At 27.6% G+C, this 15,497-nt stretch overlaps 4 protein-coding genes across 7 annotated transcripts in view; 2 read left to right on the forward strand and 2 right to left on the reverse strand.

The window, feature by feature from the left end:
• Nucleotides 1-15,497, reverse strand: part of LOC112686647 (probable G-protein coupled receptor 139) — a 139,600-nt gene that overhangs the window by 30,484 nt on the left and 93,619 nt on the right. The window lies entirely within an intron of this gene.
• Nucleotides 2,211-3,772, forward strand: LOC112686678. Its single transcript, XM_025559079.1, has 3 exons — nt 2,211-2,447; nt 2,537-2,672; nt 3,583-3,772. The coding sequence occupies exons 1-3, from the start codon at nt 2,322-2,324 to the stop codon at nt 3,684-3,686; spliced, it is 366 nt and encodes a 121-aa protein (XP_025414864.1). The 5' UTR covers nt 2,211-2,321; the 3' UTR covers nt 3,687-3,772.
• Nucleotides 4,125-5,426, forward strand: LOC112686670. The gene is made up of 3 exons (XM_025559067.1): nt 4,125-4,421; nt 4,803-5,103; nt 5,157-5,426. Exons 1-3 carry the CDS (start codon nt 4,172-4,174, stop codon nt 5,281-5,283), a joined length of 678 nt encoding a protein of 225 aa, XP_025414852.1. The 5' UTR covers nt 4,125-4,171; the 3' UTR covers nt 5,284-5,426.
• On the reverse strand, nt 6,119-8,520 carry LOC112686516 (ATP-dependent DNA helicase pif1-like). Its single transcript, XM_025558831.1, has 2 exons — nt 7,320-8,520; nt 6,119-7,240 (listed from the first exon to the last, which is right to left on the reverse strand). The coding sequence occupies exons 1-2, from the start codon at nt 7,527-7,529 to the stop codon at nt 6,119-6,121; spliced, it is 1,332 nt and encodes a 443-aa protein (XP_025414616.1). The 5' UTR covers nt 7,530-8,520.

A 15,497-nucleotide genomic window follows, 5' to 3' on the forward strand; every position in this document is an offset into this window, starting at 1 on the left:
TTAATGTTTTGTAGAATACATAAAAAAGTGATGATTTCATAGTTTTACTTTAAATTATTATAATTTACAGTTTTTCTGGAATTGTTAAAAAATTAATGTTGTTTATATGCCTTGTGGTTTGAGCATAAAACCAATATCAGTCTCAAGATATTTACTCAAGTAATGTATAGAAAATAAAAAAAATGATTATATACAATCGATAATTAATTTTTTTTAAGGGGTGGGTGGACAATTTTATATTTCCTCTGATTGCAATTTTTGTAAATATGGTTCTTTTTTCATTGATACTTAATCATTTAGGTGTGTTGTAGCAGAGGTGGCCAACAAACTATCAACATTTTTTAAGGAGCAATTGATGCAAAATAATACTTTTGCCATGCCACTGTATACAATTTTCTGACGGTTGACTGCACTCTTGAGCTGTATATTTAAATGATCCATTTAATCATAAAATTTAACAAGGATAAGTATAAAATATAATTTTTGAACACGTATTATAGCTAATTCAATTATTTAATTTCTACAAACCAACCTACCACTGTCTAATGAGTATGTTTAGTCTACCACTTCGTGTATAATTAATTTTCAATCACTCTTGTCGAGGGGTGAAGTGAACAATATTATTATCATAATTGGTTTGGAAAATAAACTTTGTATGTTACGTAATTTATACATAGTACTGTCTAATGATCTAATACAGCAGATCCCAAACTGTACTCTACGGAGCCCTTAGGGCTCCTCAATTACTCCTCGAGAGCTCCGTTCGTTCTAGAATAAAAAATTCATTAATATAATAATTACTGATCTTTATTTAAGCAACGAATATATATATATATATATATATATTTTTATAAGTCTCGGTTAACTTAAATACAAAAACAAAAACTATTAAAATTTCGATAAGAGAATAATTTGAAATATTACGCATTCTCATTCCGGTTATTATCCGGCCAGGTAGGTATATTATAAATATATACAATATTAAATATACTCGTTCATTATTTTGTTAATAGTTTTTCCCTATATAGATACATATTATGAGTAATATACTTCACAGCTAAATAAAACTTAATATTTACGAGAAAATACTGGTTAAAAAAAGGATCCGTGGATGAATAACTTTGGGAATCACTGATTGAATATGATGATTCATAAAAAGTTATTTTAAATATTCCTCAGTTTAAAGTATGAAGAAATCAACTTTTAACACGGCTATACAAAAACATTTTTGTAAACGGTACGTCATAGTCTTGTATTATCGTCGGTAAACTCGTCATAACTACACCGTTGAAGTACGAAGTTAATAATTAATTAATTTCGTTAATTTATATCAGTGGTTCCCGAACTTTTTGACACTACGGACCACTTACAGAACTTGTAATACGTCACGGATAACCATAATTTTTAGACCTTATTTTTTCTCATAAACAAAAATCATTTTTTTCAAAAAAATTAGAATTAAGATTGCGAATAAATAAAATACAATGCAATTCTTTAAAACTGGCATATAATAATCTTTATTATTGTTCGGGTTTAGGTAAACATTTTAAATTTTTTAACAATTTAACACAAATTACAATTATAAAAATATGCATATAACTTTATTATTTTTATCAAAGGTAAATTTTAATTATAAAAATAAGTTAAGGCTGTTGGAGCATGCTGTATTTTATATGCCTTTAGACCAATAAGAGAAAGATTAGTTTTAGTACTTCCCGATGTCCAATTTCAATTTTGAATATATGTATGAATTCATCATTCCTTTTTCTAGGTTATGTAGGAGAAACATTTTTAATTTTTTTATTCAATGAGGCTTAAAAAACACTGTTCACTTCTTAAAACCCATACAATTATTTTTATGTTATTTATATGCAAACCGTTCTAAAATCTCAATTATTTTTCCTACATAATCTAGCAAAAAGGTTAACGAATATACATCTATTTTCAAAATGTAAATCGGGTCACTAGAAGTAACTAAATAAATCTTTCTCTTTTAACTCTGACGTATTGATTTTGAAAACGAAAAAAATTCAATACCTAAATTCAGTGACTTGTGCATGCGCAGCGGTTGTTCTGAGAATTATTAAAGTTGATCGGTTATCGAATTCATATTCGTTATCGTGATAATGATCGTCATTAGCCGGTGCCCGACTGAACGATTGTGGAATCGGAAACGGATACAGAAAAATTTACCGCGACTCGTTCATTTGCTATATTGTGCACTTTTATAATATTTTGATTTTTGGTGTTCAGTTTAGTAAACAGTTGTGGTTATACATAAAATAGTTTAAATTTAAACAGTGTAAAGTATTTTTTTAAAAATGGGAAAAGATTGGCATTTTGGAATAAAATCACGGCGCAAGTTATTTGTTCCAAAAAAAAAACCAAAACATAATTTAGCTAACTTGACTTCTAAAAAACGCAAAAAAAATGACAACGACAGTCAAGTAATATACAATTTATTATTAAATACTTATTTTAATTTTTTGAATTCTATTAATTATCAATTTTTAATAAAATAAATTTTATCTTTCAGAACATAGAAACTGGTTCTAATATGAATTTTCCTGAAATAATCACGCCAAATAATTATATTGAAACTAATATTGAAGTAGCGACATCAGGAGCAGGTCCATCCGGATATGATAGTAGTATGAGTGAAAAGGTGAAAAGTAAGTAATCATTATTTAAATAATTGTAGATTCGATTTACCTAAATGTATGACATATGCAAGCATATAATGTTTTTAAAATTACTATTATACGTCTTTAAAATACTATGTACTTAATACATTCTTAATTTTTTGTTTTACTGACAAGACATTTTGTTTGATTGAAACATTTAGAATGTAAGTTTTTAATTTTCCAAATATTTAAGGAAAACTAACGAAAAATTATAAAAAAAAAAACATTTACGAGATACCAGGTTTCGTTAAAATCGAATAATTTTTTAAATTTTTATCGAAACTTGGAAAACAATTATCTTTGAGATATTAAAATAGTATTGAATGTTTATATAAATATTCTATTAAGATGGTATAACTTTGAAAGCATTTACACGTTTTCTGTACTACGTATAGATATTTCAATTGTTCATGTTCTCATAGATTTAAAATTTTTATACTCGACAAAACGTATTCAAATGCATCATCGTATAGTTCAAATTAATTAAACTTTTAGGTTTAATAATTAAGGTTTACAAATGGAATACAAGATAATAGAAAATATAGTCTTGATTGTAATTTTATTAAATTTTATGGACATTTTAATACCTATAAAGAGTATAAAAACTAGGGCTTGAAACCGACATTTTTTTTTCTGATTTCGATTTCGGTTTCAGTTACCGGTATTTATTTTTTCCCGTTTTGATTTTGGTTGTGAATAACGGTAAATATTTTTTTCCAATTTCGATTTCGGTTTTGAATACCGTTATTCATATTTTTCGCTTTAGATTCCGGTTTTGAATACCGTTATTGATTTTCTTCGTTTTTGGTATCGATTTTGTTTTTAACGGTTTTAAACAGTATTCAAAAACGGTATCAAGTACCGGTTTCAAGCCTTGATAAAAACTGTCTAATTTTAGGCTTGTATGGTTGGTCAGAGAACGAAAAAAATTTTATTTATAGGCATAAGGAACAAATATTGTTGTATTTGTCATCGGTTTTTAAAATTAGATTTAGAAAGTAAAGATCATTTCTGCATTAAAAATTGGAATGCACCTTCAACTGCAATGGAAGCAGACATTATAGTGGATGGTATTAAAAATAGTTTAGACATGCATAATTTAATATACAATCGGATGATTGGTAAGCCTAGTGCTTTATTTTTGAATAATTATGTATATTATATCGTATATATATTTTGTGTCTAATATACGAGTACATAATTATTCAAAAATAAAATACAGTTATTAATTGGTTAGTAGGAAAGTTTGGGGCTAGTTGTTACGAAAAAAATATGACAAATTGACACGTAACAAGTAACAACTTACCCTTATAATTATAAATTGTATTATATTTCAATTTATTTTTGTAATTATATTTATAATATAGGTGATGGCGATAGCAATGTCATTAAACGTTTACGTTTGGCGAAACCTTATGGTCCTGACGTCATTATTAAAAAAATAGAATGTTCCAACCATATTTTGAGGAATTATATTAATAAACTTCATGAGCTTTCAAAAAAAAAAAAGTAGTAAAGGTGAAAATGTACCGGGATGTATGCGTAGTTTATTGGTCAATCGTATCGAACGACTTCATGCGGCAATTATAAAGGCTATAAAGTACAGAAAACAACAAAACAATATTTCCTACGAAGATTCTATTAAAATGTTGAAGAAAGATATTGTAAATAGCCCTAAACATGTATTCGACGATCATGAGAATTGCAGTAATTACTTTTGCAAAAGAAAAAATTTAGGTAGGTCAATTATCATGCATAATATAAATTCATAATAAAAAGAGTAAAATAATTTAAAAAATACCTACTTTTATATAGAAAAAAAATGAATAGTATTAATAACGTAAACCTATAAGATATAAAAATTGTATATTGACATTTTAAAACTTTGCCGATGGTAATTAAAAAAATGTACCTATACATATTTTTGGTAATTATACCAATTACCAAAATAATATATTTATAAAAATATATATTAATATATCTATGTGAAATACTACTAATTTGGTTTATTTTAAAAAAATAATCACATTTAATTTTAAAACATAAAGATCGGATAGAATGTACGTAACTTATAATACAGGTATCATTTTCATAGTACATATATTGTTATATTTATAGGTGAAGAAAATCATGTGATTGATATGAAACGAGTAGGCCTATGGGATGATATAGGTTCTATAAGAAGCGCTTTAACATATCATACAGAAAGTCTGATGTTTAATTTAAACAACAATGCAGCAGAAAATTATAACTCTATTTTGGCCAAATTTGTTGGGGGTAAAAGGGTAAATTTGTGTCTTCGAGGTTCATATGAATTACGATGTAATGCTGCAGTTACTGCATATAATGCAGGAGCAAATCGCTTTTCGTTATTCCACAAAAAAGTCGTCAAAAAGAGTCCTGGTGTATTTACAAAAAGGTGAAAAAAATAGTTATAATTTAATTTAAATACTATATGTATTTTCATGGCAGGTACATAAAAAGAAGTCAGCAATTATCGGATTCAAGACGGAGACGTCAGTTATTTGCTACACCAGTTCAACGTTTAAAATCAAAAAACTTGCTGGTCCCGATGAGAACTATGGTGCTGTTGACCTGACTTCGTTTTACATCCAGATTTATCGACATCGGAATTAAATAACAGAAAAAACTTGTATCTAAATAGCCTGAAGCTTACAAAAGAAGCAAAAGAAGACATCATTTCCTTAGAAAAGAGTACCAAAAGGCAACACGAGTGTGAAGATTGGCATAAAGAACGTAAAAAAAGGTTCGATTTTTCAAATCAAAATTACTACATTAGTATATACACAAATTTTTTGTCACAAAAATGATAATATTGTTCGCATTAGAGTAAGTTTACGGGGAAGCTTACACATTATATCTCCAAATTAATATGCAATCTATAATTTTAAAAACAAAGTATATAATTAAATATATAAGTAATGTATTAAAATTATATCTTATATTTTCCCCAATATCCATATAAATAAAAATAAAAGCGTATGGGTATTATTGTTTGAAATGTACTAATAGATTTAGGATTGTTTTTAATTAATAATAGGTACCTACTTTGTTATTATTTTAAGAGTATCAACCACAAATAACAATTTCATTTTTATTCTTTTTAATTTAAACTAGCTGAACCCGTGCACTTCGTAGCCTATATATAGAATTCGCCCGTGTACAGTTATTGCTTTCTCTAAATGCAATTCTTAAATCAGATGTTTATTATTTACCTTCTTTCTTTTTTCGATCCCCTAGCAACAAACGAATATAATACTATAAACGACGTAAATTTTCAAACGAAAATAATAGCACGTAGGTTGTACAGTTAAAATTAGTTTTATAATAACTAATAGCCGTCTCCTGTGCGCTTCGCAGCACCAACACAAAAATGCAATTAAAATCATTTATTTTTTCTAAATTCTTTATTATTAATCCAACACATTCGTGTAAACAATATTCTTTGTTTGTTCATTTGGGGCATACACAAATAAACAATTTGGAGTGTCAACTCTTGAACAGACCACATATAATTGCCCGTGCGAAAAACACGGCTCCTCCAAATCCAAACCGCATACTTGGAGCGTTTGTCCTTGTGCCTTATTGATGGACATAGCGAATGATAGGCGCACGGGGAATTGCAACCATTTGAATTCAAATGGCATGTCTGTTGGTATCAGAGGAATACGTGGGATGAGTACAAATTCCCCCTTCGCTTTGCCAGTCAATATTGTGGCTTCGATTAAATTCGGCATCAATATTTTTACAGCTAATCTTGTACCGTTACACAGTTTTGGTGCATTAAAATTCCGTAGTAAAATAATTGATGAGCCGACCTTCAAATTCAAGAAATGCGGCGGTATACCGGGTGGTTCTAACGAATTCAAAAATTCAACTGGATAGTTGACTGCATCATCTTCATTCAATGCGATATCAATAGATTTGTATGATATTACTGCACCAGGCAATTTTTCTAGGATGAGATAATTGATATCATTGACTTGCACATTTTTTGGTGCCAGAATTGCGCGTTCACTCAACCAATTGTGATTCCTGTGATTCTGGATAATATTTGGAAATACTCGTTCAATCAATTCTTCTTTTGATTGGAAAATTGTACAAAAATTGTTTGGCAAACTAATTAAACCATTTGTGTTATCGATTTGAACTTTGCTATTTCCGGTTTCCAACAATTGCTTCGAAAACCGATCTGCAGATTGATCATTCTGCAACTGAACACGCATGTTTATGTTTAGCGTCAATTTTCTCACATATCTCCACATGAAAGAAGACTTTAGGCACGCATTTATCTCATCTGCTGGTGTTGAGCGTGGAATTACGGGAAATGTTTGCCTAAAATCACCTGACAATAATATCAATGCACCATCAAAAATGTTTTGATTGCCACGCAGATCTTGCATTGTGTGGTGTATTGCTTCAAGTGATTTTTTGTGCGTCATTGTACATTCATCCAATAAAATAATTGCAGTTTGCTGCAAAACTTTCGCCATCGCAGAATTTCTTGATATATTGCACGTGGGATTCTCAATCACCTGTAAATCATTAAAAATAATTACATCTCAATTAATGCAAATGCATTTCAAGCCAATCGATCAATGAATATAAACAAACCTGCACATTTAATGGTAATTTTAATGCAGAGTGGGCTGTTCGTCCTCCATCCAACAGAGTAGTAGCTATTCCAGACGAAGCAAGTGCCAATGCAATTTTCCCTTGCACTCGAATGTTTGCCAAAATGAGTGATATTACAAATGTTTTACCCGTACCACCGGGCGCATCCAGAAAGTACAATCTACCGGCTTCATTTTGTACTGCTTGCATGATGGTATCGTACACATTTTTTTGTTGGTCATTTAATTTGGGAACATTTAAATTCACAAATTTTTTATATTAGATTAACAGTATCAGTTTTTGGTAAAATTTGTAAACTAAGGAAAACCACTTCACGAGCCAAAACTATAGAAATTATATTGTACGGAACATTTTGATTTTTGAGCTTCTATTTTTTTTTTTTAACAAAGATATTCTTGGGATAATATTGCTCAAAGCTACACGCATGTCTTAAGTGGCGATCAACCGATTTCTTTGTTTATTTTTAATGTTAAGCAGTGCGGAAAATCCTTGTTTGCACAAATAAGTTGTTGAAAACAAGACTAGATATTTAAATGCGATTTCTCGATGCTAAGAATACGCAATTCCTTTTTTATACCATAACTCTTCGATATTCATGGAAGATTCAAACATATCCTTTCAGTTTCGATCATTTTGTTACTCTATCAAATCTTCCTGAATATCATCAAGCACCTCGTCAACTTTAACAACAAAAGGATTTCAAATCATAGTTCGGACACCTTTCGTTTCATATCCATCTGGGAAATACCGGCTAAATTCATCTTTAAGTTTATGCAGATGGTGTAAAACCAATTTTTCTGGATTTCAGCTGGGAGTCAGCATATTTATCGTTGTCGACCAAGCTTTTCAGTATTTGAAACGTTGAGTAGTTATTGATTTTAACTTTACTATCCTCAAATTAATTTTACAAAATAAATATATTAGCAGCGCTTTCTAATTTATGATTTTAGGAGCCTTGTAATTATAATTATGCTTGTGTAAATGTTCAAAGATAAGCCAAGTGTATTTCATACTTATAATCACAAATACATTTCGATAAATCGATAATTTTTTTCTCAGTTAAAAACACTTTCACCTCCTCCTTAAGTGAAAATAACCATGCTACCATATTTCCTTTTGAAAGCCATTGGACTTCGGTATGAAAAAATAAAGTTTCACATTCAGTATTCAAATCCGAGCAGTGTTGTGCAATAGTTAAATTTAGTTAGATAAATTTATCTAGATACCTATCTAGATAAAACAATCGTATCTTTTATCTTATCTAGATAAATTATACAATTGTTATCTACTTGTGATCTAAGATAGAAAACTTCGTCATCTATCTTAATTTATTTAGATTGTTCACGAAACGTAGTCTGAAAAATATACGAACATCATATTTTCCGATATTATATAATGAATTTTTGAATTATACATATATATTTAGGTACCTAGTATTATTATTGTCATTTGTCGCTAATGTGCACCAATTTTAAGAAATTAATAATATTAATTGTATTGTTAATCGTCGACAATAGATAAGCTTTATATAATGATATTAAATAATTCAAGTCGAAGGTCTAAGTAAGAATAACCTGATAGACGATAGTACTGGGAATATTGGTATTAATCGGTATTATAATAGTTTAAAAATACCAAAAACTAATAATAAAAATAAACCACCAGCTCCACTCCACATTCGACAACAACCTTTATTAATTAACCACTGCAAGTTATTAATATTTCATTTATTATTATTCATTGTCTATGGAAAAAGTATCATACCATCATAATTGACTAATGACTTTATTCATAACTGTCAAGAAAATGAATCAAATGTACAAGTACAGGCAATAAAATTTTTGAATTAAAAAAAAAAAAAGAATTAGATATGTTGAATAATTATCCAGTAATTAAAAAAGTATTTATTTAGTACAACACAACTCTTCCTTGATCTGCACCTTTTGAGAGACTGTTTAGTGGTGCAGTACAAGTTTTAACTTCAAGGCGTGATCGCCTTGGTGATAAAACATTTGAAAAATTATTGTGTTGTAGAATCATGCAATAGGTTCATAAAAAATAAAAAATTGTATTTTAAACTGGTAATTTTTTTTCTTTATAATTATTAATGTATTTTAGATATATTTATTTTAAACAGACTAAAGGTAAATATTTATGTTATTATATTAAATATCAAAATTGTTTTTACTTATGATTATTTTATTTTCAAATGTTAACAAATTTATGTATAGTATTGTTTTTTTCTTTTTAGTTTGAAATCTATTTGATATGTATCATAAATAAATGTATATGTATAATTCAACATAATAGTTTAATAAATAATAATTATATACCTTTATAGCTTATACAATGTATTCTGCCTGGCATCTATATCCACAACTAGTCTTCCTTTTCAGAAAATGTAGTAAGTATTGACATTAACATATTGTTGTTGGAATGATCATTTTAATTATTCATCAGATTTTACAAATAGTTATTAGTAATTTAAACTAAAATTATATAGTCATAACTCATAATTTTATTAATATTTTCTACAAACCTATTATAAAAAATAAAATTTAAGAATAACATTTATAAAAAATCATCTCATTTTCATCTAGATAAAATTGATTTTATCTATATCTATATCTAGATATATTTTAATTTATCATTATCTATCTCTATCTAGATATATTTTGAGTTCATATATCTTATTTATATCTAGATACAAAAAAATTATCTAAGCACAACACTGAATCCGAGCATATTATTTTAAAAATGCGAATATTTAGTCCACTATTTTTGATAGCGTTCACCATTTTTACTGTTTTAAAGTATACATGAGTTTTTCAAGTAATATTTTTGAAGCTAATGCTTGTCGATGAATTATACAATGCGTTGTCAATACTGAACGGTTTTTTCTTTAACTAACGTTGCTAGGCTCGAATGTGGTCCTAGAGCTAGAGTTCCATTCGTACAAAAACCTGCAAGCTTTTCCTACATTTTCAAAATAATAATTTATTATTTTCATTACATTACTTCCTTTTAATGTAGTGCCCAATTATTGCAGTAATAACAGCTCTTCTCTTATTGAGTTGTCTTCGTCTAAAAATCTAATAAAAACCAGTAACTGACAACATTATGAAACGTTAGTACTTTCATCACACTGTAATGCGTAAAAAGGCGAGTTTTTTACTTTTACCAATAATTGTTTTATAATTTTATCAATGAGAGCTTTCACGATGTTATTTGATTATGAAAATTTTTCTATTTTATTTTTAGCTTTCTCACCTAAAACTTTTTCAACAACATTTAATAAACAAGGTTATAATAATTTTTCACCGATAATGTGTGGATTTTTTTATTTTTCAATTAAAAGATGCAGATAGCACTTTTTCAGATAACTCAAATCTTGAGCTACTTATTCCGAGTTTCATTTTTTTCAAATTCTCTGACTTATTTATGAAAAATACTGGTGGTTGATTACTTAATTTAGGATAAACAGTTTTTAAATGCCGTTCTAACTTAGTGGGTTTCAACGAATTGTTACTAAGAACGGTGCCACATATAACACATTGTGGTCGGGTTTCATGGTTAGTTTCGATTGCAATAAATCTAAATTTGATATAGGTGGCGCGCCATGGCGTCATATTTTCTTTTTGGAGCCATTTTATTTAATATGAACTTATGAACAATCAAAAAGAGCACAGACGTTGACTCGGAGTATGGATACGGAGCCATTATTAATAAAAATGCATTGATAATATTAAACTTTGAATTTAGTCTATTGTATTCTACTATTAATCTAATTTTGCTGTACAAAAAAGATTAGATTATTGGTTGAAATAATAATACAAGTGACATTATGTAATATAAATTTATAAATAAAACGCCGCTCCTCGAAATCGATGATGACGATCATAGCCGTAACTAGAGTGAGGCGAGCGAGGCACTTGCCTTGGGCACCTGATGCTGGTGGGGGGAGGGCGCAAAAATATTAAATAATCAACTTAAGAAGAAGTATTAATTATTGTATAGTACTGTATAATTGACAGTATAATATTTAAATATTTTGCATTACTAAGCACCAGTAAACGTAATACGATATTTTCAATATAAAATGCATTTCTTCATTGATTACTCGTTTATTACTTTACAATTATTGAATTATTTTCCGTGTTTATTATTATTATTATTTTTATGACTATTTTTCGTTTAATTGACGATCGGTCGGTATCTGCTTAATATCTACATTATATTTGATGTCACAAAAGCATGAAAAATTAAATTATAAACAATAATTGTTTTAAATTATTTTGTTATATTTCTATTATTATTAAATATTATTTTATAACATCTAATAATTTGCAAGTATCAAATTAATTTGTTTATCATAATATAAGAATATGATAATCAATAATTATATACTTGTGGTTAAAAATGTTATTTCTTGTTTTGCTAGAAACCTAATAACAATTTTTCAGATTTTTCCGAATCGTTATTATACATATTAAAAGCTGTGAGTGTGACAACCATACAACCTAGGGGGCGCATTGCTTCAGTTCTGCCTCAGGATAAAAAATGGCTCGGAACGACTCTAATGACGATTGTCAGTACATAATATTTGTATCACGCCCTAAAGGAAAAATGAAATATTTTTAAATCTTGTAGGTATGGTTCGCAGATCACCGGGGGTCCGCAAACTACAGGTTGGGAACCACTGATTTATATTCATGTGTATTTATGTAAGAAAAAACATGATTGTGAAAACTACTTTGACCATTAACTTGGAGACAAACTACATAACACATGACAACATCATAATACATTTATAAATCAACCAGGTTTAAAAAAATTTAAACTATATGTTTATGTTTTATTATTCGATGCATGTATATGTCATATAACCATATAAAATTATATCTATATGTTATGAAAAAGTGCTTATTTCTGCAAGCGTTTTGCTTGTAGCTATACTCGTTCGTTTCTAGAAGACTATAAAGTACAATAATATCTATAATGTGTAAAGGAGTTACATATTTTTTATTTCAACACCATTCGGTATCTTTAAAAAAAAGAGTTTTCGTTTCATTTTCTTCTGAAATATTTCTTTTTGCTTTATGTATCACCATCCTTTGTAGGTTATTTATTAATGCACAAATTATCTATGGCATATATTCTTCTATTATATTTATTTAAAGGTTTATAATAATAAATAAAATCATCATATTTTTATATTACGAATATTTTATTTTATTATAATATAAAAAAATAATTTTTAAAATTCCTTTATTTTATATGCTTTAAATTTTTTTAATATAATTTTACTTACAAACCAAATATTTAAAAATATAAATTTTTTGTTTGATATAACTGTAACTTTCATGATGGTTAATACAAAAAATATTTTGTGAGAAGAAAACATTTTTGATTTATCTACTGAAACACTTTTTATATGTATCAATAAAAAAAAAAATTATAATCATTAATCGGACTTTTTATGATTAATTTAATAATTATTAAAATTTATGATACTTTGCCTAAAGTTTGAGAATATTTTTTTTTTGATACAGGGATAATTCTGTTGAATCTTATTTCATATTGAAGGAAAAAATGTGAGTAAAAAAATATTTAAGTGCTGATATAAATTATGTTCATGATAATCAATTGATATTACAAGTTTTCTTATTTGGATTATAAGTTTGAAGTTTTTTATATATATTATATATCTGGTGAAATTTTGCTTGAATATTTGCATAAACTTTTTCACGTGATTTAAACTTTTAAAATGAACATTAAAAATCATATAAATTATTACTATTTAATATGTTTAACAACATTTGACTTGAAAATAATAAACAAATAATTATGAAACAATGAAAAATAAGTGATACTTATAAGTCAGTTACAATTCCATAATCAAGTTAAAGATGGATGAACGATATTGTTGAACTTGTTTTTTAACTTGAAATTAAAGTACCATTGCTTTTGAAAATGGATTCTTTAGAAATTCGATGGATTCGATTTAGGTAGTGCAATGTGATAAATGTTTCCATTTTTTCTTTTTTTTTTTATTATTTTTTAATTATTAAGAAAATTTTTGGGAATTTCGAAAAATAATCTTCGTAAAAATGTTTTTTATATTTATTTAATTTCAAATGTTTCAGAAAATTAATGCTCTTACAAGTTTTTACATTTAATATTATATAGCGTATGAAATTTAAGTAATTTATGATATGATACTTATGTTTACAAAGCTTCATAAAAAAGATTTCAGTTATTAGGAATATAATTTGAGGAAGAAATTAAATATAGATAATGATCATTTTAATGAGGTTTATGGATAAGAGTTTTGATATTTAAATTACTGTTAAATATGGGGAGTTTGTTATGAGTTTGTTTAAAAGGACAGTAAGTAGAGAGATTAAAAGGTTTAATAAGGTTTTAAATTTGTTCAAAACTCTTGACATTAAATTGAAAGTATTTGATGTTGGTTTGACGGCTGTTTTAAGGACGTATGATGGGCCGGACGAGATTGTACGTGACAACGTATTAAGTTTGAAGTTTTACTTTTTTTTGGTTTATTTATGGATTTTCTCAGTTTTTATATATTGTACAACCTCTATATGATGCTGTATGTACACGCACCAGAGCATAGTGTACATCTAGTCGGGAGGCTATGAACTTAGGTGTACGTCTCAGTTAGATGATTTTCGCCACATTTAACGCACCAAAGTTGTTGACTGCAGTAATTACGCGTGTGGCCATATTTGGGTGAACTAATCGGTTTTGAGTGTAGTTTTTCGATAATCATAGCAAAGTGAAGTAGTGTATTAATCTTGATTATTTTCAAATAATCAAAAGCCAATTTTACGTGGAACACTGGTAAGGGACGATGACTCTTCTGATACTATCAATGCACGTGACCGAGTATCCTAGTTCGGCCAGAGTGTCTGAAATATCAGCTAATATTGTAAAATGATGAATTGTGGAATTTCTAATAACTACCTTATATTAGCGTTTGTAGTGCTTAAAGTTAATAGTTAGTAGTTGAAGTTAGTAGTAACTTCAGTTTAAGGAAGCTTCTCATACAAAATTACATTTTGTTAGATAGGAATACCTCGGTTTCAAGTTCTTTGTCTGATTTAGCCAGTCTAACATAACTATTTGATGAACTCATTAATTTGATTATTTTTCATGTCGTTTTGATGACTTGGAAGGTGAGGAAAAATGTCGTTTTGATTTGTTTGTATATAGTAATTGAGGCGATGCCAATTTAGGTGGACCCGTTTGTAATATAGGTATGTTACATAATAATTTAAAGTTTGAATGTTAAGGATTAAAACACGTATGCCTGCAGTGGTGGTTGGTATTGTTGTTCAATTTTAATATTCAAACGATTATAATTTTCTTGAAGTTACATTAAATTATTTTTTATTAATTAGTAATATATATATATATATAAATACTTTATATTAAATATTCAAAACTTATTATTAAAGCATAATTATTTTATCAAAATTATACGAAAAAAAAACATAATATCGAATATTTTAATTATCTAAGATTATTATTTATTGAGTATTAACGAAAACTTTTTTTTTATTAATTATCTTTTTTTCTCAGTTACTTGGAAAACGATGGAACATTGTTTTTTTTAAAAAAGACTTCCCGAATCACCATCAAGAATATCTCTTATCAAAAACTTCCCATAATCATCACGATCCAAAAAATCCTTATTGTCGATACCGTGTACAAAAACACACACACAAAAAAAAATACACTCATTATGATAAAATGCATTAATTCTTTGTTTCACTTAGAATCTAAAAAAAAAAAAACCATAATTTATTAAAATGTGAAAAATAAAAATAAAAAAGTACGTTGTTATAGTTAGGTTGTTCACTTATTGATGAGTAAAGAAAAATTAAACAGGAAATGGTGGGTGCACGCATATTCGAAAGATAATAGGAATGGTGCCAACAGTCTTAACACGAGTTTGGAAACAAATAAGTAATCAGTATGAAACATTGAACATACTTTCTGAAGATGAAGCACGCAATAGGTCCGAAATATCAGTAAATAACTATAGAGACATTATCCATAAACAGAAATACTATAATATATATCCACGAAAGTTTTAACCAATTAATTTATACTTGAGCCATATTTATCAAA

The sequence above is a fragment of the Sipha flava genome, unplaced genomic scaffold, assembly GCF_003268045.1.
Source record: "Sipha flava isolate LNK unplaced genomic scaffold, YSA_version1 108_pilon_pilon, whole genome shotgun sequence".
NCBI lineage: Eukaryota > Metazoa > Arthropoda > Insecta > Hemiptera > Aphididae > Sipha > Sipha flava.

Bases quoted from the DNA above. Each gene is read 5' to 3' on its own strand.
- LOC112686678 (XM_025559079.1), top strand. From the start codon at position 2,322: ATGGGAAAAGATTGGCATTTTGGAATAAAATCACGGCGCAAGTTATTT. The intron at 2,448-2,536 runs GTAATATACAAT...TTTATCTTTCAG, and splicing joins AAAATGACAACGACAGTCAA to AACATAGAAACTGGTTCTAA. The intron at 2,673-3,582 runs GTAAGTAATCAT...GTCTAATTTTAG, and splicing joins TATGAGTGAAAAGGTGAAAA to GCTTGTATGGTTGGTCAGAG.
- LOC112686670 (XM_025559067.1), top strand. From the start codon at position 4,172: ATGAGCTTTCAAAAAAAAAAAAGTAGTAAAGGTGAAAATGTACCGGGA. The intron at 4,422-4,802 runs GTAGGTCAATTA...TTATATTTATAG, and splicing joins TTGCAAAAGAAAAAATTTAG to GTGAAGAAAATCATGTGATT. The intron at 5,104-5,156 runs GTGAAAAAAATA...TTTTCATGGCAG, and splicing joins CCTGGTGTATTTACAAAAAG to GTACATAAAAAGAAGTCAGC.
- LOC112686516 (XM_025558831.1), bottom strand. From the start codon at position 7,529: ATGCAAGCAGTACAAAATGAAGCCGGTAGATTGTACTTTCTGGATGCG. The intron at 7,241-7,319 runs GTTTGTTTATAT...AATGATTTACAG, and splicing joins AATTACCATTAAATGTGCAG to GTGATTGAGAATCCCACGTG.